This window comes from Triticum aestivum, chromosome 5D (genome assembly GCF_018294505.1).
Source record: "Triticum aestivum cultivar Chinese Spring chromosome 5D, IWGSC CS RefSeq v2.1, whole genome shotgun sequence".
In the NCBI taxonomy this organism is placed as follows: domain Eukaryota; kingdom Viridiplantae; phylum Streptophyta; class Magnoliopsida; order Poales; family Poaceae; genus Triticum; species Triticum aestivum.
Window position 1 is genome coordinate 554,941,190 of NC_057808.1, and position 27,531 is coordinate 554,968,720.

At 44.9% G+C, this 27,531-nt stretch overlaps 1 protein-coding gene across 1 annotated transcript; it reads left to right on the top strand.

Annotated features, from left to right (window-relative positions):
- The first annotated feature begins 14,929 nt into the window (after window positions 1-14,929).
- On the top strand, window positions 14,930-17,298 carry LOC123123824 (uncharacterized). The gene is made up of 2 exons (XM_044544452.1): window positions 14,930-16,201; window positions 16,431-17,298. The coding sequence occupies exons 1-2, from the start codon at window positions 15,010-15,012 to the stop codon at window positions 16,469-16,471; spliced, it is 1,233 nt and encodes a 410-aa protein (XP_044400387.1). The 5' UTR covers window positions 14,930-15,009; the 3' UTR covers window positions 16,472-17,298.
- Window positions 17,299-27,531: the final 10,233 nt, after the last annotated feature.

A 27,531-nucleotide genomic window follows, 5' to 3' on the forward strand; every position in this document is an offset into this window, starting at 1 on the left:
TCTCCATCAACCTCTCCTTCCCCCTTGCTGGATCAAGAAGGAGGAGACGTCGCTGCTCCGTACGTGTGTTTAACGCGGAGGTGCCGTCCGTTCGGCACTCGGTCATCGGTGATTTGGATCACGACGAGTACGACTCCATCAACCCCGTTCACTTGAACGCTTCCGCTCGCGATCTACAAGGGTATGTAGATGCACTCCTTTCCCCTCGTTGCTAGTATACTCCATAGATGGATCTTGGTGATGCGTAGAAAATTTTGAAATTCTGCTACGATCCCCATCAAGCTGCAATGGTCGTCAAGCTCCGCAAAATTTACACATGGAACTGGTTGATGAATGAAGATTCAACACGCGGTCCAACGCACAAGAGTTTATAGAGGAAGCTGTCAAGAAAGCCACCAAGAAGTACAAGTGATCACGTGGTGCTCCACACCGAACGCCTACCTTACATTCTGTTGCCGAGGAATGTAAGGTATTACCTTGTTCTTTCAAAACTATGTCCGTGTAATATGCTATGACTGCATCTCCCCGTAGCCTAGTATATAGTGGTGGCGTGTGAGCGACATTTGAATAGTTTGTAATATATGTGTGGATGTGAACCTACTTAGGTGTGACAGCAGATACATTTATGTGTTTTCAGTATTATTATGCGTTTGTGGGTTGGTAGTACCAGTTTGGTGTTTTAAATGCGTCCTTGATGTCTGAAAACATGGCAAATGTAGTTGATCAGTCATGGTTAGTGAACGTTATCGTTCTTTCTCGTTTGCCTTTTTGAGTTTTTTGCACTGTTAACTGTATCGGCTAGCATGGTAGTTTGTACGCAGCCGTAACCTTACGGTTTTTGCACGTTATCGTTTCAACTTGTTTTCCATAGTTTGCACACAATACAATATATGTGGACTAAAATGTGTTGACTGAACATGGAAATCTACACTATGGCAGACTCAGTAGAACTAACATGGCATATTCAATAGAACTAACATGACAGATTCAGTACAAAAGGCATGGCAGATTCAGTAGAACAGGCATGGCAGATTCAGTTCAAATAACATGGCAGATTCAGTAGAAAAGGCACAGCAGATTCATATGAAATAACATGGCAAATTCAGTACCACACACGTGGCGACTGCATTCATTGATTCATGGCATTTCCTTTTAGATTCTGATTCCCCTCAATAGTCATTCTCCCATTTTAACAAATTTAGACCGTCTAGCTTGCAAAAAATGTCAGCAACAACCAAGTCACAGTGCTCCAATGTTGCTTACAGATAGCCCGTGCCTTTCTTTGTTTTCTTGTGCTTTGCTTGAATCTCCAATCCCAATTTGTATCTTATCTCTTTTGGACGCCCCTTTGTGATGGAACGGGGCAGATTCCTGACCTGGATTTGTGTGCTTGCTGTTCCAGATCCTACCTCCGAGTTTTCAAATGATGGCCCCGTGGACGAAGGCACACTTGAGGTGCGGGGGAACCTGTGTAAGGCTTCCTCAGCTTTCCTCTTCTTGATCTCATCAAGCTCTCTTTTCAGGGCCTTCCTGTGTTTTTCTGCAACCCTCGCTGTCTCATCACTCTTGCACGCTTCATCTATTAGCTTAGCATAGTTCTTTGTCAACACAACGTGCCTCACGGCTTCCATGGTTGACTCTGGTCTCTCGTCATGCACAACCAAAACTGCATTTGATGTTCGCGGCCCCAATGTGTCGTCAGCGTCCCAAGTCCATCGCCGCCGTATGAAATGGCGGGGCGTTCGTGTCACCGTGTTCATGTCCATTACTTTTAGTATGTGACAGCACACAATCCCGTCCCGTTCGAATTTGCAGCATTGGCAATAGTATTCGCCTTCGCTTATCAAGGCCTTCACAAAGTACTTCCTTCCTTTGTCTGGGTCTTCAAGTTCTGAATCCGACATGCCCAAGAGAGAACATGCCTTGAACGTATGTTCGTCCACCTGGTAAGCCGTGTACATGTTGGCACGCTTTATTTCTTCCTGGAATCTGCAAGTTTTTGTGTGGTTTTATTAAACTCTTATATGATGTTTTTGTAGCTCCTTATGTTGATGTAGGCTGTAACGTAGGAAAGGCATCTAAAATGAATGATGGCTATGGCAACTGCATGATATTTTTCACATGGCAAACGCATAACATTTTAATTGGCAAGTGCATTCCATACCATCATGTCAAATGGAACTACAGTTCGTTAAACATGGCAATTATAGTTGATTTCACACGGCAACTACAGTTCATTAAACATGGCAACTACAGTTCATTAAACATGGCAACTACAGTTCATTAAACATGGCAACTGTAGTTCACTAAACAAGGAAACTGTAGTTGACTTCACATGGCAACTGCAGTTCATTAAGCATGGCAACTACACATCATGGTTACCTGTACTCAATGGCCACTTTCAACATACCAGCATTTCCAAAAAAAGCTGGCAACTGCCTTGCATTTCTATATGGCACCTATTACCTTCATGCTTGCGCAAATAAGACTGTAACACACACTGACTTACTTGTTAAAAATCTTGTTGGTATATGTCTTGCTCATCTGCCTCTCCATTGGTAAATATGTTAACAATTTAGGCTGCTTGAGCGCGGTGTTTGCTTCTTGCTGTAGCTCAGATCCCAGTATTTTTTGTTGCAAAGCCGTGTATTGCTTGGGAAACTGCAGCAATGAGTTGCCAGGGCTCATGTACCGCTTCAGAACAGCATTGAATCCCTCGCTGCACTGCGTAGTCTGCAGAAATGGGAAGAAGCAGTGCATGAAGTAGGCCGGCACCCAGTACATTCGCTTATCCCACAGGCTAGCAAGCGGCTCGTTGTCTTGGACTTGATATGTTTCAGTCATAGCCATCCAGCTCCGTTCAAACTCCTCCACCGTCAAGCTGTGGTCCACGCACAGCTCGAATGCCTTGTGCAGCTTTGGACGGTCAGCAAATAACGGTCCTAGCATCTCCTCGGCCTTCTTTATAATGTGCCACCTGCAGTGCCTGTGCACTGCCAACGGAAAGACCTCCTCTATGCCTTCACGCATGCTAAAATCCTGGTTTGTTATTATGTTCATCGGAGCAAGTCCACCCATGCACTCCAAGAAGGTCTTGAACAACCAAGTGTACCCATCCGTGTCTTCGTTCCGAACGAGCCCGCACCCGAACTGCAATGACTGATTGTGGTTATTTATTCCTATGAATGGAGCGCATGGCATCTTGTACATATTAGTGAGATATGTCGCGTCGAATGAAATGCAATCTCGGAAATGTTTGTAGGCTCTTCTTGCAGCACCATCCACCCAATACATGTTCCTGACATGGTCCTCATCGTCCAATCTTATCCTATAGAAGAAATCTGGATCTTCTTTCGCTTTCTCATCGAAGTAGGCTATCGTGTCTTCTATGTCAGCCAACCTGCTCTCTCTACGGTACTTTGCCTTTAGGTTTGTGATGTCTGCTAGTATGTAGGGCATGCTACTCAGAGTCCCATTTTTGCTGTGGATGAGGGACAGTATCTGGACCATTCTTGATGGACCGACGTTACAATCATGTAGCAGCTCTATGAATTTCTTCTCGAGGGGGGTGAATCCTTTGTGGGCGGTCAGAAATTTTACCAGGTCAAACTTCTTTATGAGTTCGTGGTTGTGCTCGTCAAAATATTCAGTGACCACCCACCGTGCTCCATCTACGTTCAGCTTACACCGGACAGGGCATTCCATCTTGACAATGATACCTCTCTTTCGTTCCGAAACGACAGGCGCAACACCTTTTCCCTTCTTGTTCCTTCATGCCTTGTAGCACCTCATCTCACCTCTGTTGTACTCGTTAGTTTTTTAATTTTCCTATGGTATTCGGTGTTGACCGCAAACCCATGGAACTTTGCATATGTCTGGTAGAATTCCTTTGCATCTTCAAAAGAATCAAATCTCTGCCCAACATACGGTGGCTGAGGTACCATGATTTCTGATTGCCCATCTTCTGCATCCTCTTGTGCTTCGTCATCAGTTTCATCATTCACTTCATTATCGGCGGCTGTTTCATCTGCTTGAGTGTTGCTTGTGCTGGTGTGCAAAGGTGTGCTTGTCGGCATTGCTGGAACGATTGCCATTTCTGACACTGACTCGGCATTGTTTGTGGCATGATTGTTCGCTGGCTGGTGGAACGCTTCTTCCGTGTGCTCAGAGCTTCCCGTAGTAGATGTCCCCGCGCCGCTATTCATTGTAGTTGAAGGTCCTGCAATAAAAAAACAGGGACGAGCGTAAGCATTTTCTTGGATGGCATGTTTATCGTAACGAAATACAACTACTGCATGTGATTTGGCATGACATCATTCACACAACAACCCGTGGAATCTACATATGGCCATGCATGGCAACTGTAGTTCTCCAGTCATGGCAGCTACAGTCCAACAAACATGGCAACTACTGTTGCCAAGACATGGCAATCAGCATCTTTTAGCATCAAAACTTGGATTCTATAGCCATGGCAGCTACGGTCCAACATAGATGGCAACTACTGCTGCCAATACATGGCATCCAGTATCTTCTAGCATCAAAACTTGTATTCTAGGTTCGAGCTCACTAGGCAAATGCGATAAATCATGAATGTTGCACACACTCTTATATCAATTGGAAAATCCAGAAGACAATAGCTGACTCTTTTGCACACGACCACTTGGTAGGATTTTTTGTTTGTTTTTTCCACCACCACCGTTACAAATCTACTTTTCCTCACATGCTATTCCCAAAAAAGCAAATGCAGTACTGTTTTCTGGTTCACATTTTTTACCTTGTTGTGCCGCATGTGCTGATCTTATGTGGCCTGTCATTCCAATTTGAGTGCTCTATCTGCAATAGCGCTATCCTGCAACTGTGAAGCTTGCCATGAGATGTTTCCCGATGTGGTTCCACCGTAACAACCTGTGATCATGTTAGCAGTTGGTCAATGCATGGCAACTGTAGTTTGTTCAACATGGCACATGTAGCGGTGCATCCATGCCACACATTGTTTGTTCACACATGGCAATCACATTTTATGACACATGGCAACTGCAGCTGTCCAGGCGTGGCAACTACAGCTGTCCAAGCGTGGCAATTGCAGCTGTCCAGGCATGGCAACTGCAGCTGTCAACTATGTTCCTTCTCCTAATTCACTGTCCACAACTTCACTTCATGGACTCACCTGCGTATGACGTCGATGGCAGGTACATGGTTGCTGCCTGATGCCACGTGCTGCATGAAGGTCCTACATTTTTCCTATATAACTCGTGAGTCTTTTGCCATCCTTGCAAGTTTAATTTTCATGTCCACACCAGTATGTTTCTTTTTCGTACGCGTTACCTTGATTTGGCACATTAGCTACTTGAAGTTGGTTGCCCGTACAGTTTTCAGTGTTAGCGTCCTGTGACTGAACTTGCCATGGTTCCCCCCTGAATGTTTTTTGGTCATGAGAACCTGCGAAAAATGACATTGTAGGACATAAGTACAATGACATCTTCATCGTCGCGAACATGGCAACTGTTCTTTTTTTATCATGCATCGTACCTATGCCCGCGTACTGCTCTAGTAGTGGCAGCAACGGCCCTGCAGAAATGAGTTGATTGTACTCTGCTGCATCCCACGGGGGCGTTTCCGGCCTTTGAGAAAACCAAGGATCAATGCCGTCGTCGTGATTCATTCTTCTGCTTTTTTCTGCCACTGTGTTTTCAGTCACTGCATGAACCAGAACGCATCAACAATTTGCAAAATGCATTCTTGTTGTTTGCACGTAGAAGATGACACGGCAATCCTATCACATTTCCTGCGTAGGCAACCAACACATCATGGAAAGTAGGACATGCACATTCATTCTCTTTTCTAAATTCTGGATTCCAGCTATCATTTTGAAGCGATGGCAACAGCCAATAAAATAGGATGGCAAGCAACAAGATAACATGGTGGCAATTACCGACAACGATAGGTGGCAACTGATGTTAGATACAAGTGGCAATTATTTTTCCTCCCTCCCTATGCCAAATTTCTCCTTTCTCTCCCTATTTTTAGTGATTCCTACGCATCCTTCATTACCAACTACTCGCACCTAGCCAACCTAGAAGCTTAGCTCAACTCTAGCATAGTACATGGCAGATCTGGCGTATGTTGGTGGGCAAATGCGAATACACACAAATCCGTGGGTGTTTGCCCTGATAGCGTGGATCCAGTGGCCATCTTCGTGGGCAAATTTGCAATTTCAAATTTCTTGACATAAGAAGGACGAGAAACAGAAGGAGATCGGAGATCCACCTGTTTCTAGCTCGTCGTCTTGGGAGGGTGGGGTTGGGGGCGGGGGGTGGGTGGTTAGCGATGGGAAGGCGCTAGGGATCTACTATGGTTGCCATGGCAACCAGAGAAGGAAGGCGATGGAGGTAGGGGATCGAGAGGTAGGAGACGACGGCGGCACGTCGGTCTGGGGATCGAAAGGAGGCCGGGACGACTGGCGTGCGGGGTCGTGCGGGCAGCGCGATCGTTTGCTCGGACGTGTGGGCAATTTTGCCACACACCAGACGTGCGGGCTGTGGCGCGCGCCCGGACACGGTCGTGTGGGCGGGTTCGTTTCCGTGCCACACAGGGCGTGCGGCACAACCACCCGATACACCACACGTGTGGCAGAGTAGTTCATACGCGGGGGTCTATGTCTAATTACTAAACTTTACCGAGGATCTACTCGCCGGAGTCGCTATCGTCGCCCTCGTCGTCGAAGTCACTGGAGATGACCTCGGCGGGCAGCGGCTTCCCTCCATGCATCATGTCATGGATGAGCCACCGGGGAGCCGGGTTTGGAGCTGGTACTCCGCCCAGAGCGCCAGCAACTGCACAGCCGCGGCCGCATCTCCGGCGTCGGCGGCGGTCCTTGCCGCCCACCATGCCCGCTCGGCCGCGCGCTGCCGCTGGATGGCCGGGTCGAACAGCCGGCCGCAGCGCCAGAAGGTCTTCCACGCACGAGACTTTGATCCGACGCTGGGGGACTTGGCGTCATGCTTCCGCACCGCCTCTTGTTGCCTGTCAGACACGAGAGGGTGGAGGCCAGAGCTGCCGGCCTCGTCGTCGTTCCAGCGCTTGCGGGCAACGACTTTGATTTAACTTATCTGGACAATGTTAAAGTTGGTTGGCAAAATTTTCTTCATATGGCATTTAACTTAAAAGATTTTCTTTAAACAAAAAAAAAGAAAAAATAAGGAGCCTATTACATTTTTGTAAAAAACATATTTTTTAGAATATTATCGATTTTGAAATTCATGGAAGCTTTGTTAACTTCTCCGGGGTATGCATTTACATTAATTGTTTGTTCACTCTTTTTATTATCCCTTTTCTATCTATAAGAAACCTAATTTAGAAAGCTTAGATGGTGGTGGGGAAAGAGATAATAAATTAGGGGTTCACCATTGTTTTATATTGCGCTGGCTACTGGGCCTCAATGGGTCGTCGGTTTTTGGTGACAACTACACATAGACAGCAGGATCAGAAATTGAAAAAAAAAAACGAATTCAGATCACTAGATATACACAACGGTTGTGGGCAATCCCTATTCGGCGCCTTCTGCGCCATTTAACGTGCATTTCGTTAACCGAAGCTTCAGAACTAGGCCGGACCATCTAGGTTCCAGCCGGAGGGAGCTAATTCCGGTTTTGAGAAGCTTCCAGACTGGTTTTTCTGTTCAGGTTTTTTTCTGGACTGGTTTTTGTTCAGCTGTTCTCTTTTTCTTTTTCTTTTCTTTTTCTATTTCTTTTCTTTACTCTTTTTTTATTGTTACTTTTTACTTATTTTCTATTTATTTATCCTTGTTGAAAATGCTCAACCTGTTTTCAAATTTGATGAACTGTTTTTCAAAAAAAAAGTCAAATCAATGAAGTTTTTTCAATTTTGATGAACCTTTTTCAAATTTTGATTAAAAAATTCAAACTTGAAGAACTTTTTTCGAATTCTATGAACATTTTTTAGAAAATAGATAAAAAAATTCAAAATTGTTGAACTGTTTCAAAATTGGTGAACTTTTTCAAAATCGATGAACTTTTAATTTGTGAGTTTTTTTAAGTTCAATGATCTTTTTTCAAAATCGATGAACCTTTTTTTCAAAAATCATTGATTTTTTTCCGAATACATGAACTTTACTCTGAAATTTTGTGAATTTTTAATTCGTTTTTCTATCGAAATTCATGAACCTTTTGAATTTGTGAACTGTTTTCAAATCTGTGATTTTCTTTATTCGTGAACTTTTTTTAATTTTTAGCATTTTTTTTGGAAGTCAACTGTCAGCTATCAATAGGGGGTCAACTTTTGACCGAGCCAACGAGTCAGGTTTGTGTTTCATCGAACGAGAAGCTGGGTTTTTTTATCGAGCGAAAGCAACATAGATGGGCCGGCCCACGGTAGCGAGCTCATGAGCGCCGGTTTCGTTGGGCGGCGCTTAAAGCGCCAGTTAGGAGCTCCCGCGGTTGTGCCAGTGCCTTGGATGTTCGTACTGCAAGAACAAATACGGCATTGGATATGCCTAATTTTCATACAGCATCACTGAAAATATACATGTTGTACAAATTAGTTTAGTGTTGACTCAAACGGTGGAGAGACGGTAGAGTTTCTCGATGCTCTAACATGATTCCAACATGCTACCAAGGTAATAATGTACATGTCAAACCATATATTTATGCAACTTCACTGCTTGAAACTGTTTATTTAAAATGAAAAAAAAATCGATTTGTTGTTCCTTGACTACTGCTGGAGTTTGACTTTCATCTCTAAACCCTAAAACGTCCAAATTTCACCACTCAAGTGTCAGTCACAAAACAAAAGGTGCCAGGTACATATAACACTGCAGCTAAAGCGATTTTATGATGAAAGGTGAAGAGAACCGAAAAAATAGTTAATGAAATATCATTTTTGAGAGCTCAACTCACACCGGACTAAATGTAATTCCAGATATTTACGAAGAGTATATTTAAAATCAGGTTGACTGAGTGTTGAAGTTTAAGCATTTCAAGCAAAACAACAAAAACTAGGGAACACAAAACTTCAGTTTGGTTTTTAGAAATTACAAATATATATCAGATTTTTTTGAAATTGTTTTTGTAGAATGTTAAGGATTTGAAAATTCATATAAGCCAATTAACATGCCTGAAATATTTATTTTCCCTATTTTTTTCATTTGTTTGAAATTATGGTCGACAAAATCCTCATGTAGAGAAGAAAACTGAGCGACAGCAGGAGCAACCTAATCTCACTGCCACTCTGGCCCCACCTGTCGGATGCTGCCCATGCGTTCCTGGTTGAACCGAACCGAACCGAACCGTCCGCTAAACCTTTTCTCCCCAGGCTCAACCCTTTCCTCTCACCTCTCACGATCCAAATTTCCAAACCCTCGCCCCCAAAGATACCATGCTGCCGCCGCCGACGCCGATGCCACCGCCGGTACCATGGCTGCCAGACGGCCTCCTCGAGGAGGTCTTCCTCCGCCTCCCGCCAGATGAGCCGGCGTGCCTCGTACGCGCCTCCCTCGCCAATAAGCACTGGTTTGGCCTTCTCTCCGGCGCTCGATTCCGCAGCCGCTACCGTGAGTTCCATGGAGATGCCCCCATGCTGGGCTTCCTTTATAACACGCTATCACACTCTGGCTCGGCGCAGGAAGATGACGTCCCACTCTTCTTCTCCACCACGAAATTCGGCGCGCGCATTCCCTTCAACCACTGGAAGGACTACACGGCGTGTGACTGTCGTCATGGCCGTGCCCTCCTTTGTGATGAGTACGCGGGACACGAGGAGCTCGTCGTTTGGGACCCCGTGACGGGCTGCCGGACGGACCTGGACGCGCCCTACGATGTGTTCGACAGCTATGGGGCGGCGGTGCTCTGCGCCGTGAGCGGTTGTGACCATCGAGCATGTCAAGAGGGCCCCTTCCGGGTGGCCTTCGTCGGCACGAAAGATACTGAAGTTGGTTGTGTTATACACTCGTTCGTGAGTAATCCGTCGTGTGTGTGTGGGGGGGTGTGGGGGGGGGGGGGGCATTTAGTGTTTAATCAGATAAAAATATATTTGATGTTTCTAATTTGTTTAGAGAGATAGATATGTGTGCTCAAGCAAACTTTGGGTGATATGTAGCACTCCAATGTTAGACCCAGTTATGTTTATGCCTAGCAATTTTATGTAGTATCATGTCAGCTCCTTTTTGGAATCTCAATAACAAATATATCGTATGCAGAAAAGGTGAGCCCCGGTGATGCGGTTCATTGAAAATGCATGGTCGAGTATGCTTAAGGGCAGGATGACCAACTTGGAGGTGACTGGCGATGAATTATGTCACTGTTCAGTAGATGATTTGGTGCAGTGGTGCTTGTTTTCTCATTATGTTTTTGGGTTTTGTCGGCAAACTTTATTTGAAGATTTTGAGACACCATTGAATGTAATTCCTGAACTTGAAGACATGGCATTTAATTTGTTTGGAAAACATTGAAGTTCATTGGCAGTACTCACTCCATTGGTAAATCCTTACAATGAGTAGCATTGAACTGAAACTATTCTGCCGAAAAAAGAGAGGAGATGTTTTTTTATTTGAATCATGTGCACGTACATCTATTATAACGAGTATTGTAACAGCCCTGGGTTTTCCTCTGATTAAAAAATTGATTGCAGAGGGGGATTCACCCTCCTCTAAAGTTTATCATTTTCAAACTTCCACAGTTTGCTCTCCCAGCTCTGATCCATTCTTTAAATTCATCTCGTATCATTGCTGAGCAGGTGATGAAAGTATATCTAGAGATAGTGGTTTGGTCATCCAAGAATTGATATAATGATGGTTTCTGCATGATGGCCTGCTGATGTATCCTAATTAATCTTGTGGGTTTAATTAGTGCTACCTGTCACCCTAAAAAAGGTTAGTGCTGATGTTACTGTAGTTGTTGTTTTAGCAAGCAATGTTACTGAAGAGCATAGCATGGAAACTGAATCTTTAGCCATAAGTTTAGGGAACTACAGGATATGCAAACTACATGTCTGCTTGATGATCTCATATTCGCATACATGCATGTTTTTATTGCTTCAGCAGGTCCACAAAACTGTCAGGTACTTGTTGAATACTTTTGGCCTACAGTGGACATAATAGTAGATTGCAATGTCCATGTAGTGGGATGGAGATATTCATATGTTACTATGCAGTGATCTGCAATTCAGCGTCGGAGGCAGGTGCCACTGGGCAGCAAGATCAACTGCGAGGAGCAACAATAGATGTTGATGATCAACTGCCATGAACATTGCAGGTTTAAGTTTTTTACAGATGCCTGTCTGAATCAACAACATGATCATGGCAAAAGCTGTCTTGTGCCAGCTCTCCTCTTAATGCACTAGTTCACTTCAGTTGTCCATTGTGATTAGCTGACTTGAACATAATTTTGCTAGAGACTTTGGAAAAGCTGTCTATTAACCCCCTCTGCATGCTGTACTAGTTCACTTCAGCTCAAAGGGCTATGCAGTGCCCAATGTTGCCCAGGCTGAGCAACTTTTTTCACAAGCACTTCAAAGTCTTAGATGTTAAATTTGTTTGAATTTGCAATAAATGGCTCCTTCTATTAAAAAAAATGTTTGGTCAGAGATGGCAAGGGTACACTGAAGTGGATAAGAGTCACTCACATCCACGTAATTGGCTCTCAAGCCTCAAAATCTGTAACTTCAGTATCAATTTTTGAGATTTTTTTGCCAAATGTTTTTCTACAATGTTATGAATTGTAATATCATAGAAGCTTATTAGCATTTTTTGGAATATTTATTTCTCCCTGCTATATTTTTTTCCTTCTTCTCTCAATTCATATGAAGTGTCACCATCCGAAATCCAGATGGTTTTTGATCTTGGATGAACCCAACTAAACCCATAAAAAGTTGGGGACCAAGCTTAGATTTTGACAATTGTCCATGGAAAAAATATACAGTGACCAATAATCAATTATATTGGAGTTTCTTTGTTTTTATTAGTTATATTTTTTGTAGAACTTGTGAGATTATGATATAAATGAATGTTTTGTTGATTTTTGGACAAATTTAAATGAACGTACAAATGTTGTTGTCATACCGCCATGACAAAATTGAAAAAGGGATCGTGATACTGAAGCTATCATGACTCTCTCATTTTTTTGGCAAATCAAAGAGGGTGGCCTTGCCACCTGTAAAACAGCGTGCATTCAGTTGAATCTGTGCAGATTGTTGGATGTAAATCCTAGGGCTCATCTTCTTCCTCTAGCCTCAGAGAACCTCCACCAACCGTGGCCGGCGGCGGTGCCCCACCTCATCATCCCTCCCGCCAAGCCGCCTCCTTTGCCCTATCCCTCTAAACCCAACCTTTCATCGGCGCCGACAACCCTCCATGCCCCCACACTGTCTCGCTCTCAACAACTGTGGTCATCCGCAATGCCCCATCTCCCGCTCATTCCAGACTCGGGCTCGCCGCGGCTAGCCCTGATGTCCCCATCTCACTCTCAGGGTTGCGCCTTGGTCTTACACAGATAACACGGTGAAAATTTTAAATTGCTTGAATAATTGCAAAACAACAATTCAAATCATTTCGAGTTGCGGGCAAGTGGAATAACCGTGTAGTCAATGCATAGACCTTGTATTGTAGCCCCGACGAGAGCAACAAACTCGCCCAGGCCCCACCTGTCGAACTCCCCGCACAGAGCCTACCAAAAGCCGATCGCAAACCACATCAGCTCTAACTTCTCTCCTCTCAGTTGAAACGCTCTCCTCCACCCACCACCAACCATGTCGGTGCAACCGCCACAGGCAACAACATTGCACATGTGTGTGGGTTGTAGTGGCGCTTTTCCCCTAGTTTTCTTGGCATGGTAAGCATGGGATGGAGACTATGAAGCTTGAACGAAATTGGAACATGATGAATTGACTGGGTTGTTGGTGACAATTTTGATTGATGATTGATTTGTTACATTTTTTGATTGATGATTGCTTTGTATTTTATGACAGTGGGTCCGCTGTGAGACACGTGAGTACATCCTAAGAAAGGAAGGAAATGTGATTGAATCGGCACTTGACAAATTCGATGGGGTTGCCGTCGGTAAAAGAAAATGCAAAATCATGGGAAAATCTTTCGATCTGTGGGGCTAGGAGGAAGGGGGCGACGTACAACTCCCTTAGAGATTTTCTTTTTCAAAATGGCAGGATTCCAGCATTCATTAAAGGGAAAGAGTTGCCCTGTTAATTAAAAGAGAATATTTTATTTCTCTTCACCCAAGCTCCCACACCGCCTTAGTCGCACATCATCCCGCACCGGTGCTGACAAGACCACCAACAACCACCGCCATCAAAAGTGCACATCGAAGAAGAAGCGCCGACAACCACCACCACCTTGCGGAGACCACTGACGGCCAACCTCTAACACGAGGCGCCAAATCCATCAATGGTCGTTCGGACATAGCGTGAGCCGCTATGCCGTGACTAGCACCATAATGACACTTTACAAAGGAGGACCGCCCAACGTTAAGAATCACCATTGTTCCGAGCTGCAACTAAGCATCAGATGCGTCGACGCTGCCTACACATGCCACCACGCCCACTGGAGACCAGATCTGTTGTAGCGTAGCCGGAGGCGCCCTTGCTTGAATCTCGGGCGTCCGAGCAGCGTGCCAGCACCACCAGGGGAGCCCTCACCATGCCAGATCACACAAACACGCACCTGTTGCACCCCTCGCGGCCGAAGCGCCGCCCGTGGCATCGCACAGGGCTGCCCGAGCCCCTCCACCACGCGCCATGCCATGCAGCGTGGATACTTCTGGTCAGATCCTCGCCCAGGGCCTCTACCCCGACGCCGCTCGAAGCCACTCCCAGCCATGCCCGCCCATGCATCATGCGTCGTCAGATCTGAGCCGCACGTGCCGCAACCCCTGGCCGCCCCAGGTAAGGATGGCAATGGATAGGGCATGGTGCCGATACAATAATCGCATACCCATACACATGTTGGTTAAATATCCATGCCCATGCTCATACTATATGGTATACATGCCTGATGGGTACCCATCAGGAAGATCAACGTAACATCGAAGGATGGTGGCGTAATTGATAGTTTCATGTGTTGTAGAGGCATCGACCACTAGGAGATTTCTATTGTTGCGGAATTTATTATTGGGAGGATGGGGGTGGGGCACGGAGCTTACATACAAAGACCCGATAGTTTTAGGGCTTATAACACATGTTACCCATCAGTAATATAATTAGGTAGGGTCTGGGTATACTCATGGGCACAAAATCATACCCATCACATACACACGACTAGTTGAGTATGGTTCGGTTACTGCCCATGGGCACGAAAATGTGGACGTACTCTACCCATGTGGGTCGGGTACCCATGCTCATGGGTAAAATTGTCATCATTAGCCCCATGCCCTCTGCCTGATGCCGCGGCACCACTCTCGGCAACGTCCTCCCGCGCTCCATGCGTCGCTGCCCTACGCTACCTCACTGCGCCGCTCCAAGCACCCGCACGCCCGAGCTCCCTTCGATCTGACCGACCCACGCTGCTCGACCCGGAGCGGGAGGAGGAAAGGGCCCTGCCGCCGCCGAGCCACGCGGGCTTTGCCCGGCGATGCCTGCCGGCTGCGGCTAGGGGAGGGGAACGGCGGGGTGTGGAGCTGGCGGCGGCTAGGTTCTGCTCCCTAGTCGTGGTCTAGAAATTGACTTCTGAGTGATGCTTAAAAGTAGAGATTTGTTGTTGATTGTTCGACGGCATAAAATAAAAATACAAATGTTGTTGTCGTGCTGCCACGAAAAAATGAGAAAGAATTTTTTTTGACACTCTCATGCTTTGGCAAATCAAACCATTTCAAGTTGCTGATAGCCTACGTCGTATGTGGCTGAAAAATGTCGTCAAAATCTGAAAATTTTAACACAGCCCACACAGAGCCCATGCCCCACGCCTGTTGGACACCCCACAAGCAGAGCCCACACCAGCTCAAACTTTTCCCCATCCGATTGAAACCCTCGCTCCACCCACCACTAACCATGCCGCCGCCGCCGCCGCCGCCGACGCGGCCTGCACCGGCGCTGCCGGACGAGCTTCTAGAGGAGATCTTCCTCCGCCTCCCTCCGGACGAGCCGGAGCACCTCGTGCGCACCTCCCTCGCCTGCAAGCTCTGGCTCGGCCTCCTCTCCGGCGCTCGCTTCCGCGGCCTCTACGGCGAGTTCCATGGAGCTCCCCCCATGCTGGGATTCCTCTACAACTGGTTCTTTTGCAGCGGCCCCAAGGAGGATGACCCCGTGGCAAACTTCGTCTCCACCACGAAATTCGGTGCGCTCGTTCCCGACGGCGATGGCTGGGACCGTCAGTACACTCCCTGGGACTGCCGCCACGGCCGAGTCCTCCTCGGGGACTACACTGGGCTCATCGTTTGGGACCCCATGACAGGCCGCCGGATGAAGCTGGAACCGCCCGTCGGGTATGTTGGCGCTGCCGTGCTCTGCGCTGCGAGGGGCTGTGACCACCGTGCCTGTCATGAGGGCCCCTTCCGAGTTGTCGTCATCGGCCTGGACATGAATGAGGATGATGGCGATTGTGTTGCGCACGCCTGCGCGTCCTCGCCGGTGACGCCCGAGTGGAGCAGGCTATGCTCGGATTCTCATTTTGATGGGTGGAGCAGGGCGTGCTCTGATTCTCGTTTTGATGGGTGGAGCAAGCAGTGCTCTGGTCTTTATCTTCTTGCAGGCGATCCAAAAATCGATGCACTGCCTCCTGTCCTCGTTGATGACGCACTTCACTTCAGGCTTACAGATGACGATGAGCGTGTAGGAATTCTCAAGTACGACTTGAGCTCTAATTGCTTATCAATGATTGATGTGCCGCTTACGAGGTTGGCCATTGTCTGGCCCGCTATCCTCATGGCATTGGAGGATGGCAGCTTGGGGTTAGCACACTTGGACGGGTTAACCCTCTATCTATGGTCAAGACAGATAGATTCCAACGGAGTTGCGTCATGGACTCAGCATAAAGTCATCGATCTAAAGGAACCTCTCCCCATTCAAAATCCCAAGAAAAGAATTAGTGTTATTGGATCTGTCGAGGGCCATGATATCATTTTCGTGAACATAGATCTTGGCATCTACGAGATTGATTTGAAGACACTACGGTGGAAGAAGCTATGGAAGAGAGAAAAATTCCGTTCTTTGATTCCATACATGAGCTTCTACAATCGACAAGGTATATCTATATGTCCTTTTCTTTTCTGATGATTTGGAATAGTTCTTATAAATAGTTAATATACCAGTTGGTGGAACAATTTAAAACATTGAATGATTAGCCAAACTTTGAGTGCTCTGTACACTCAAATGTTACATCTAATTATGCTCATGCCTACCTATGAGTGCAATTTTATATAGTAGCATATCAACTACTTTTTGGAATCACGCTTATAAATCCATGTTTGCAGAAAGGGTGAGGCCCTGCAAGGCATTGACAACAGATGATTGAATATGCTTAAGGGCAGGAGGCAACATGAGAAATGTTTATTTGAAGGCGACATGGGTCTTGCGACCAGTGTCAGTATTTGGAAGCCGTTTTAATGCAGTGGTGATTATTTTCTCATAGTGTTGTTGGATTTTGTCTGCAAGCTCGAGGTTTTCCGCACGTTAACGGTGTGTGTAAGCAGGCTAATGAGTTATCTCGTAATGAACCTCCAATTTCTTGCAGCATCAGTTATGTTCTTAGTTTTTTAATTGGCTTGAAAATGTACCACGGACACTAGCTTTGTCTTGCCATTGTAAAAGCTCTACAGTCTGCTCTCATAGCTTTGAGCCAAAACAGAGAACATTGATGATGCTTTAGAGCTGGTGATTTCTGTCGCCAAGAGATGATGATGGTTTCCTCATAATGGCTCACTGGTATGCCTTAATTAATTTTGTGAATTTGATTAGTGCTGGAGGTCAAGTGCTGATGTTACTGAAGAGTAAAGAGTATAGCATGCAGTTACTTTTTTATCCAGCAAGCAATGTTACTGAAGAGTATAGCATGTAAACTGAAATATTGAGCTGTAAGTTGAGGTAACTGACAGTATGGCAGGATCTGAGTTGCATGAAGATCTTATAGAGGTTTTACTGCTACAGTGCCTCCACAAATCTGTTAGGTATTAGGTTGCTATTTGTTGCATATTTTTGGTCTGCAGTGGAGATAATAGTAGACTGCAATGTCCTTGTAGTGAGATGAAGATGTATATGTTTTGTCACATACTGCTAGGCTACAGTGTTCATTGTAACTGTTTTGGTTTATTATATTCCAGACTGGTTCACAGATTTTCCTTATTTCTTAGACAAGATCTTTCACTCAAAAGCATCAACACACATTTCTATGTGCATTCTTGACCTATATTTATGGAAGAGCTCTGTTCCAAATGCCTGATGGCTAATTAACTTTGTTCATTTCATGGGCAAAATGAATTCCCTTCTGAGTTGGCTGTATTTTTTTTTTGCATGTCATGTATAGCTCGGATCTATATGACCCTCTCTTCTCTCTTTTCTATTTTCTTCATATGCGGTTGGTAATTTGTTTTCTTTACGGCGGAGTAATATATTTGGATCTGATAATTTTCACATTGCTGGAGAATTGCTTGTTATGTTGGTAGAGTAAATGTTGTAGAGCAATATGCCAAGATGGTGATGATTGATCCCGCCCCACCATGGTGACGCATATTATGTGGCCATTGTTCTTCCGCAGTCTCTTGTTCCCCATATCAAATTGTGTGACTTGATGGGATATGTGTTGTTAGTAATTGTAATGGTTTGTCAAGAATTCAGAGGCTACTTTATAATCGACAGAGGGGAGGGACACCAGCATTTAAAAAATCAAAATCTTTCCCTAATAATAATAATAATAATAATAATAATAATAATAATAATAATAATAATAATAATAATATATTATATATATATAATAATAATAATATAATAATAATTAATAATAAAGCACGGATTGACTTTGTCGGGTTCACCGTCACAATACGCTTTTCTTTTCGTGAATTTACGCTTTCAGTTTTTTCACCTATATTATTTTCTATATCCGAAGTGGTACTGATATTACAGTTCGTTTCCTACGTTTGATCATCAAACGATCGTCTGATTCCACCTATCGATCGCTCGTCATGGGCCTTCATAGGTCGGTGTGCTTGATTTCCACCGATCAATTGCTAGGTATGGCCGGCCCATTTAATTAGGAGCCAGCGCTGATCGTTACGTTTTTTTTCTGCCTGTAAGTATAGGCTAAATGTGTCGTAGGTTGTTCGTAGCTACGTTGCTGAGCCTGGGCCGCAAGTCATGTTTCCAGTTCTCGCGCAAGCCACCAAAAAAAAGGATGCCTGAGGTGAAGATCGAACCTGTAACCTCAGGTGTTGTGTGCTAAGTCAGTAGCCAATGGGGAAAGCATACCGATGCGATGATGCGTGGATATTTTTGTTTGAATAGTCCCACCTCGCCAATTTAAACTAATTCTCACCAATTCATATACGTTCTCAAGTTGTCTGGAACATCACCTATATAGCTGGCGGCTAGCTAGGTGCCGGGATACGAGATTAGCATAATATAAACGTTGCCTTGAGAGAATATGGAAGCAGCCAGTGATGTGATATATACTGCATCGACCATGAATTCATAAATCAAATCTTGGAAAAAGAACAAGTACGTATTGCATTCTCTTTACTAGCTCTTTTTTCTGTAACAAGATTTTCGTCCAACTTAAATCTTCAGTATTTTATCTTTACAGTCTTTCTCGTGGCACCTTTTGTTTCAACTTGACCTACAATATATGGGCATGTGATTTATTTCCTCCCGTTGCAACGCACGGGGCCTTTTGCTAGTCTTTCCCTAATAATAAAGCACGGATTGACTTTGTTGGGTTCACCGTCACAATACGCTTCTTCCCGTGATTTTACGCTTTCAGTTTGAATTTAAAATATATTCGAGGTGGTACTAAATTTTATAATTTCCGTCCGTCTTGACTTGTCCGTACGTCAGCTTTCATCTCGCGTCCTCAAATATTAGATTCAACCTAGGCAGCCCATTATTCTGGTCCACGACCCATTATTCTGGTCCACCTAGCCCAACAAACAAATAGAAATCAGAGAGCTAAGACGAGGGCGGACTCTCGATCAGTTTGGAGTTTTCCCTTGACCCTCCCATAAATATGGGCTCAAGATTCAGGAAAGAGAGAAGGGGAGGAGGTGGATCCCCTGGAGGCGGAAGGAGCCGGTTGACGGCCGATCTGACGGGGCACTTCATCTCGACCATGAGACCGCGGTAGTATACGGTCGCACACATCAGCCATCTCATCAAGCGAGGACGCGGGGGGCGCTGCCATCGCTGCTTTTGAGAACCCACCGGTCCAGCGGACAGCCATGGTCGATTGGAGCTGCTAAGACAGCGGCGGCGCAGGCGCGCAACCCCACTTTGAGGTGTGGTGGCTCGTGTCAAGGAGCCAACCATGATTCAGAAGGAACGATTTGATTATCTTCTCATGTACGTGAATAATACAGTCTGATCAGCACACAATTGAGACTTTGAGATCGATCAAACGCCATTGGCCGAAGTTGCTCGTTCAGCTGGTTCGTCAATTGGTCCTTCTGACCGCCAACAATACGGCCATATGGGAACTAGAAAACCAATGCATACAACCACGAGATCATGATCCAGAAAAACCTGATCCACCACTGATCCGCTGCTCTGGCTACCGTTCGTCGTTGAGCGCCTGGACCGTTCCCGCGCCGCCCTCTGCCCATACTGTACTCACAAATCACCATGTCGTCTTCCTTGACTGGAAACTCCAGGAAAGATGGCTTTATCACATTGAAGCACCGCGGCGGCCGCCGCTATAACCAATGCCACAAGTAATATCTGGGTGATCAGGGCACCGGATGACGATTAGCTGGATGCATGCTTATCAACTGAGGGCAAGCAGCTAGATGCATGTACGGATGATTACTGCAGGCGGACCGAGATAAAAACACTAACAACTTCAAGCACGTCACGTCCTCAGGTGCGTTCCTATGCATATGTCATTATGTGCATGAAGCAAATAGCTAGATGCAGTATTGACATTAACTAAACTGAATTAGACTTCAAGATACTTTTTATTTTCTATTAGTGCCACATCTGTCACAATTTATATCCACAATTACTCACGCTTGTCGTCGTCTCCATAAAAAACTCAAGGTCTATCCGAAGTAAATATATTTGTCGCTGCATTACTTAGCTAGAGCCAATAATATATGTACATGTGTTTTTCAACTATTTAGAGATCTAGATAGAGATACTATGTGATAGTATATCATTATTGCTAAAAGGTTTGCTTCCACTGAGCATGTATGAGTATGCGCAGATAATTTCACACTTTGAAGGAAGTTTGTTCAGTTTTCAGACCTAAGTTAAGTTTATTTCAATCCAAATCCAACAATAAAATTTGGATAATTTCTCAATGTTATCTACAATGAGTGGCATGTATTTATACCATGACTAATCAGCTTGATCAATAATGTATTTTTGTATTTTTGCAGTTCCTTTTTTTTTGCGGAAGAAGGAACTTTCATTAATCAAACGAGATGATTATATTTAGACTTAACTATGCTACTATCTCTTCGGGGAAGTTTCAAAGCCAACACACAGTTCGCTATTGCGCCCGTCCCATACAAGCAAGGGTGTGGCTAGTAGCATTAGCATGTCGAGTGATCTTAAGTAGACTAATGTTCCTCCTGCATATGTATTTTTGTGGTTCATATATGGTGAAAATTTTATATGTCAGCTTTCACATACACATATCTGAGTAATACCACCTCCGATCCATAATAAGTATCGCAGTCTTGAACTAAACCCAGTTTAAAACTGCGACACTTATTTTATTTTAGATAGGAGGGGGTATCATTTTTATTTGTTTTTCAAGGATGAGTGTTGCATCTCAATAGTAGCATGGCTGCCGAATGCCCAGCAATTTTACACCAAACGAAAGATAAGTCGAGGCAGAAGCCGACTGATTGGGTGCTATAGTTCACCATGGGAGGTAAACAGTCAAATACCATATGAATTGTCAAATTCATTTTGTACCCGTTGCAACGCACGGGCTCTTTTGCTATTTTTTTTCTCTCCCTAATAATAATAATAATAATTTAATAATAAAGCACGGATTGACTTTGTCGGGTTCACCGTCACAATACGCTTCTTCTCGTGAATTTACGCTTTCAATTCGAATTTAAAACATATACATGAGGTGGTACTAAATTTCGTCCGTCTGGACCTAGGCGCCGCACGCACAGGGTTGGCCATCGCCCGTGGCATCACCCAGCCTCTTTGGTATGTGATCGATATCGTAAAAGTTTATAATCTTCCAAAAATCAATATCAATAAATAGTCCTGATTAGATGCACTTTCGTCAGAAATTATCCGTGTAGAACATGAGTTGGAGTCAAACTTCACCTTCCTCGCCGCCTTTGCTACCCTCCAATAAATATCGGTTCCCAGAAAGAGGGGAGTAGAGGAGAAGCGGACGAGGATGCGTACACCGAGATCGATCCCAGTGTAAATTTTATCAAACGTCGGTGCCCCTCCTGCCTAGCGGAGCTCTGAGCCGAGCGTGCCGTGCGTGACGGCACCCTTCTTCCCAACTGTCTCGGCACACCACAGGCCGCCGCCGCGTACCTCATGCCTCCTCCTCTCTTGACTGCGCTGCCGCCCCGGCTACTCGCGCACCGGTTGCCTCTTGCTCTTGCGCGCCACCGTCAGAGCTCGATCCGGACGGAGAGGACCAGCCATGGCGAGGTGGCAGTAACCATGGCGTCAGCTGCGGGTCCTAATCAGAGGGGGAAACAAAGGGAAAAGCAACGGGGACTCACGGTGAACCCGACGGCGAGGTCGGTGAGGCCGGGGAAGCAGCAACGGCAAGGTAATCGACGACGAACGACGATACTCGGACTTGGAGTTGGAGGATGATGGCGAGGGCTTCAGGGTGAATTCGGCCGAGTCCTTGCGTGGGGAAGGAGATCTCAAGGTTGCGGACCTCCTGGACAAGGTTGTTCGTGGCGGGGAAGCCGGCGGCCGTGTGTGCTGCGCGCCGGTGGCCATGCATGCTCTGCTTGTGCCTGCCTGCACCCAGCCATGCGTGCGCTGGTCCTCCCGTGGGCTACGATTTGCACCATGACTCGTTGAGCTTGACCCGTCGGTCCTAGCTCCAGCTGCACCGTGGCCCGTGGAGTTCAGCGCCACCGCATCAGCCATCACATGGAGCTGCTACTGCTGCTCTTGTGCTCTAATTTTCTTGGATGCTTAAGCAAAACTAATGAGAAGAGAGAGAGAGAGAGTATCGGTGATTACAGGAGCATAGGAATCAGAGGATAGGATAGGCACGTGTGTGGTGGAAAAAAATCAAAGATTTTTAGTGTAAAATATAATTGCTTTCCTATTGCAGCACGGCGTTGGAGCATGGCAGGAGCGGCGCGGCACGGTGCAATGCTGGAGACGGGCTCGGGTCGGGGAGAGAGATGAGAGAGATACAGATTTTTGTGACAACTAACTGTTCGTGCATCTCCGATGTAGTCAGATGGAGACACAAAGAGAGATGAGATGATATTCTTTTGTACTATGCTATTGTTCGATGAGATGAGATGGAGCAGGTTGTTTGATGCTGCTTATAAGATGGATCAATGGGGTTGAGAGAGATCAGAGTGAGAAGAGAGAGTTGTGGTGATTTTTTTAATTTTATGATGATCTTCGGTGTTAGTGCTGCTACTATTGGAGCTGAACCAGAGGCGCACTATATTGAGTACTTTGCACATGAAAAAGAGAGAGGAAGATCGTGTTGCATAGTACTTTGACGAAGACACTCAATTCAAGTAATTCAAACCTTCTTAGTTCATAACATTTGATGCATGAATTCTTGTTCGTACTTCAATTTTGTTTTACTATTTTTAGGGTAATCGCTACTTTATTTTTTCTTTAGTTCACGACCATTTCGTCCAATATACGTCGTGGATAGAAAATGGGGATACATTAAACCAAGTTTTTCACTACTTATTAACACAACCTTCGCTCACAAGATACCAGTCGCTTTGTTTGCCGGTCGCCTCGACCAGATCACCCGGTGCTCATTCACACCAGCAAGCAACTCCTTGATCTCTTCTATAAGAGGGCTAAACCTCGAACGGTGTTGATCTCTTGATTGGAAAGCAGGTGCCACATCTTGATTGTTTGTCTTGAGACAAACTTTTTCAATACCCAATTCCATCGCCAAGTGAACACCTGTTGTAACATTTGAGTGGTAATAAATTACTTTTTTGTTTTCTAAACATTTGATATTAAAACATATACGTGAGGTGGTACTAAAAAACCGTTTCGTTCGTTGGTGACAATTTAGGGCAATCAACCCGCAATCCATGAATAAGTGAAAAACAATTCGCGATTTGTATCGGGCTCGGGCCTCGGCCTGCTGTAAAAAAATACGCACGGGCGATCCTGTCTCCTCCTCTTCTCGAGACCGACGACCCCTGTTCCTCCTCTCCTGTGCTCGATCTCAATCCCCGCGCATCTTCTTTCGGCATGGGCAACCTCTCCACACATCCGCCCCCGCCCCAGCTGCAGGTCTTCCTCCAGACGACGACGGCGGTGCCAAAGGGCCCCACATCCCAACTGTAAGGCAGATCCCTAGATCCATATCCCCTCCCTTTGCAGTCCAGGATGAGGCCCTGGATTCCGTCGCCCAGGAGGATCCGGCGGTTGAGGTGGAGTAGGAGGTCGCGGTGGTGTGGAGGAGGTCTGGGAATACGTGGAGCCGTCAGAGGAGGCCATGGTGTACGTGTGCGACCTTCCCTACGACATCAGCAGCAAGCGCCTTGCAGCTCTTCGATCTGGTCGGCGTCGTCAAGGTTGCCGAGGTGAGCAGTTGTTCCTCTTAGACTATCTTCAACGTTGGATGCAAGCAAAAGGTGCTGGGATTTGTTGACCATCTTCAACGCTGGATGGTAGCAAAAGGTTCTGGGATTTGTTTCCCAGTCGATCGGCAGTTGAGCCTCATCGGTGGATGCATCAACCGCAGGTAGAATACCGAAGGTATTTGCAGTCTGTAATTAGCGCCCTACTTAGCATCAAGTATTGACAGAGAGGGCAGTTAGATGATTTTTAATTTATGACATTGCATCTATTTTCTTAATCTCTAAGCGTACGTCTACACAGGCGACCTGCATTTGTCAGTATTCAATTTTTTTAAAAGTCATGTGTCCTCACCGCAATGGAATTTAAGAATATCATTGGAACACACAGACCACAACAAGTCGATGTATACTAATGTCAACGAAGAGTCGATGTACTTAGCATGAGAATATTATTTGGTCGATGCATACAGACCACAGCAAGTCGATGTGTTTTTTGACCCTGATGCTATCTTCGAGCAGGCCAGCGTCGTTGAGGTTACTGTGCTGAGCAGCTCTTCCTCTTAGACCATCTTCAGTGCTAGATGATAACATAAGGTGGTATGATTAGTTTCACAGTGAATATGTGGCATTGGCGACAAAAGGTACATCAAGCGCTTGGGTATTTTCCTCCGCACGAGGTAAAATACTGAAATTGTTTTCAATCTGTAATTAGCACCCATACTTAGCATCAAGTGGTGAAAGAGAGGACACTTAGATGGTTTTAAATTTTATGGTATTTATTTTCTCTATCTCTGAGCGTCTACACAGCCGTCCCGCATTATAGATGATGTTAGCCTGCTGCCAATGTCATTCCTCTGTAGACACACGCGCATTTCGCCCGGTGAAGGGAATGCCTCTAATCATCGGACCCTTGATAATGTGTCGTGTTCTTGCAAGACTGAAACTGGCACATACGGTTCTAGATGTAAATGATGTCTGATTTAATGTGGTGGTTGTGTTGTTGAAGCACAACTGAAGTGGCACATTGACTTCTACACACGCATCAACAACCTCCAAAACTTCTGAAAGCAAAGAGCTGGAGAACCATCCTCTAGGCTCTCCTGTACCACCAAAGATTATTTTGCTTCCAAAACTATTGATAAACGCAGCAAGTTTTAAGTGCAATTCTACATCCTGATGTTGTTATTCAGGTTGTGATGATACTATATCAGCTTCAAAATTTATTTTACTCACAAGTAGTCCATAAATATGTGAACCTGAACACTCAAACCATTGCAGGGGGAGGATTTCCACAGTATCCATAGGCTGGTTAACCTGTTTGGAATTGAACTCCCTGAATTGACGTCAAGCTTGGCAACTACAGAATACATTGTCTCGAGGTATAATATCCCTTGATTCTCTAACAATCGCTGATGCATGAATTGCAGAAAGGTGAACCCAAAGTCTCTCTTGTGAATCACATTGCTTCCAATGATTTCATGACTGAGTTCTCGGGATTTGGGATTTTGTATTTTCTTGTTTATTTTCTTTTCTTTTGGAGGAGAACGAGATGCAGCCTGTAAATATGCGACTTTACAAGTTTAGCTGAATAAACAAATATATCCTCTGTAAGTTGATGTATAGAAAAGTGGATCCTTGCATAGGTTTTGTATTATATATATCTAACTCAGTATAGTTAACATTTTTTTCATCTTTCTCCGGGAACTTTTCAGATATCATCTACACCTCAGACAAGTAATATTAACTTGCTAAAAGTAAGAAAGGTAACACAAGGTTTGCAAGTTTGACAAAGTTTTCCCTTGGTTCTTGAATGTAGCTATTTTTCTATTTCTTTTTAGTCAAACTGTTGTAGCCATGGCGACAAAAACATTACTTTCACATTGTTGCTAGCTGTGATGTTTGTCAAAGTTGAATAGAAGAAATAGCGCGCAGTGTCAAAGTTGGATAGAAGAAACAGCGCGCAGTGGCACTCAAAGTGGGTTTGTAAAATAAGTGACAACGCCAATTTATTTCTCCCGGTGTAACACACGGCCATATGTGCTACATAAAAGGGAGGAGGAAGTATGCTCATGCACTGGAAGCTTTACTGAGTCATGATGCACATTGAGAAGTTAGTGGTGTGTTCTTCTTTTCTTTTGAAATAATTGTTGAATAATGGAAAAAGGGCACTACCGTTGGGGTGAAACCCATCATATTTCTAATGGTATACAATCAAAATCAGGATGAGACCAGATGTTATACTGAAAATTTCAGGTTATTGAGCACAATTTTGTTTCCATTGCAATGTACGGGTATGTTTGGCATGCAATGATGATATCTAATTGCATTTCTTTTTGAACTATTTAAACTGAAATCACTTACCGATTTTCTTAGAAATCTTATCCCAATACTTCTGACCACTACTGTACTTCGACCATAGAAATTGTTTAAACTTGACATGTGCCAAATAACCAACGTACAGAGGCCATGCAACTTGGAACGTCAAGTAAGAGCATATACAGCAGATACATTTTTAATTATTCGGTTTCTTGAGAAGGTTATGGGATTTTCAAACTGAAAATATTAATTGTTTGAAAAATCTTTTTGAACCACAATTGTTTCAACAATGTTGTTCTGCTATAGTTGTCTGATTATTTGCAAAGTTTGAGTGGTATTTTTTCAACTGTCTAAGAATATGATTATTTATTTTGTACCCGGTGCAACGCATGGGCCCTTTTGCTAGTAATAATATATATATATATAATATAAAAATAATAAAGCATGGATTGAGTCTGTCGGGTTCACCGTCACGGCAGTTTTGCTAAAAAAACCCTGTGATTTTAGGTAATCAACCCGCAGTACAATTTAAAGTTTGTGAACAGAGATAACGTTTCGTTCCAGCTTGAGCCTTTTCTAATGGGCCTGCAGTAAAACAATACCTATAGGACACAGGAGCACGGGCTCCTCAATGCGTACGGTAGCGCCGCCGCCGCGCGCCTGTTCCTCTCTGGCGCCGCCGCCGCCCTGCTCTTGTTCCCCTCCCTATATCCATCTCAATCTTCTCCGGCGCACCACGATCTTCAACCTCCTGCCGTCGTATGTCTCCGATTTGGATCGGAGTCCGTGTTCCCCCAGGATAAGTGCTGCAACACGAATCCATGGCGTGCCCGACCCAGATTTCATAGGGACTTGGCTGCCATTAGAAGGAGCCCTCGACCGGAATCTCCATTAAATCACATCATATCACAACTTTTGAAGAGTTGTCCAGGATCGTCTCAGCCGAGTTCGCCGGAAGAAAATCCGCCGCCCAAGCGTACTACACCTGAGCCGGAAGAACCCTGCCGAACATGCTACCCCAGAGGTATGTACTAGCTTTTGCCAAATTATTCTGTAAAATTTTCATCTACAATCATTAAAAGTAATGTTCTTCTTGGTCTGGTCAGAAAGTACTGAACCTTTTTTCTGCAATCTTTGTATTTGTTCTGCTTGAATAATTCTAGGACTGATCTTTTGGACCGTTTGGTGTCAATGAGTAAATGTTTCGTACAGAAAATCAGTGCTCCAGATTAGATTACAATTGCTTCATATATGATATCAAATGTATTTTATGTGCTTTCTGCCACAAGTCGTATGTGTGCTTTTCAAAATTATTTAT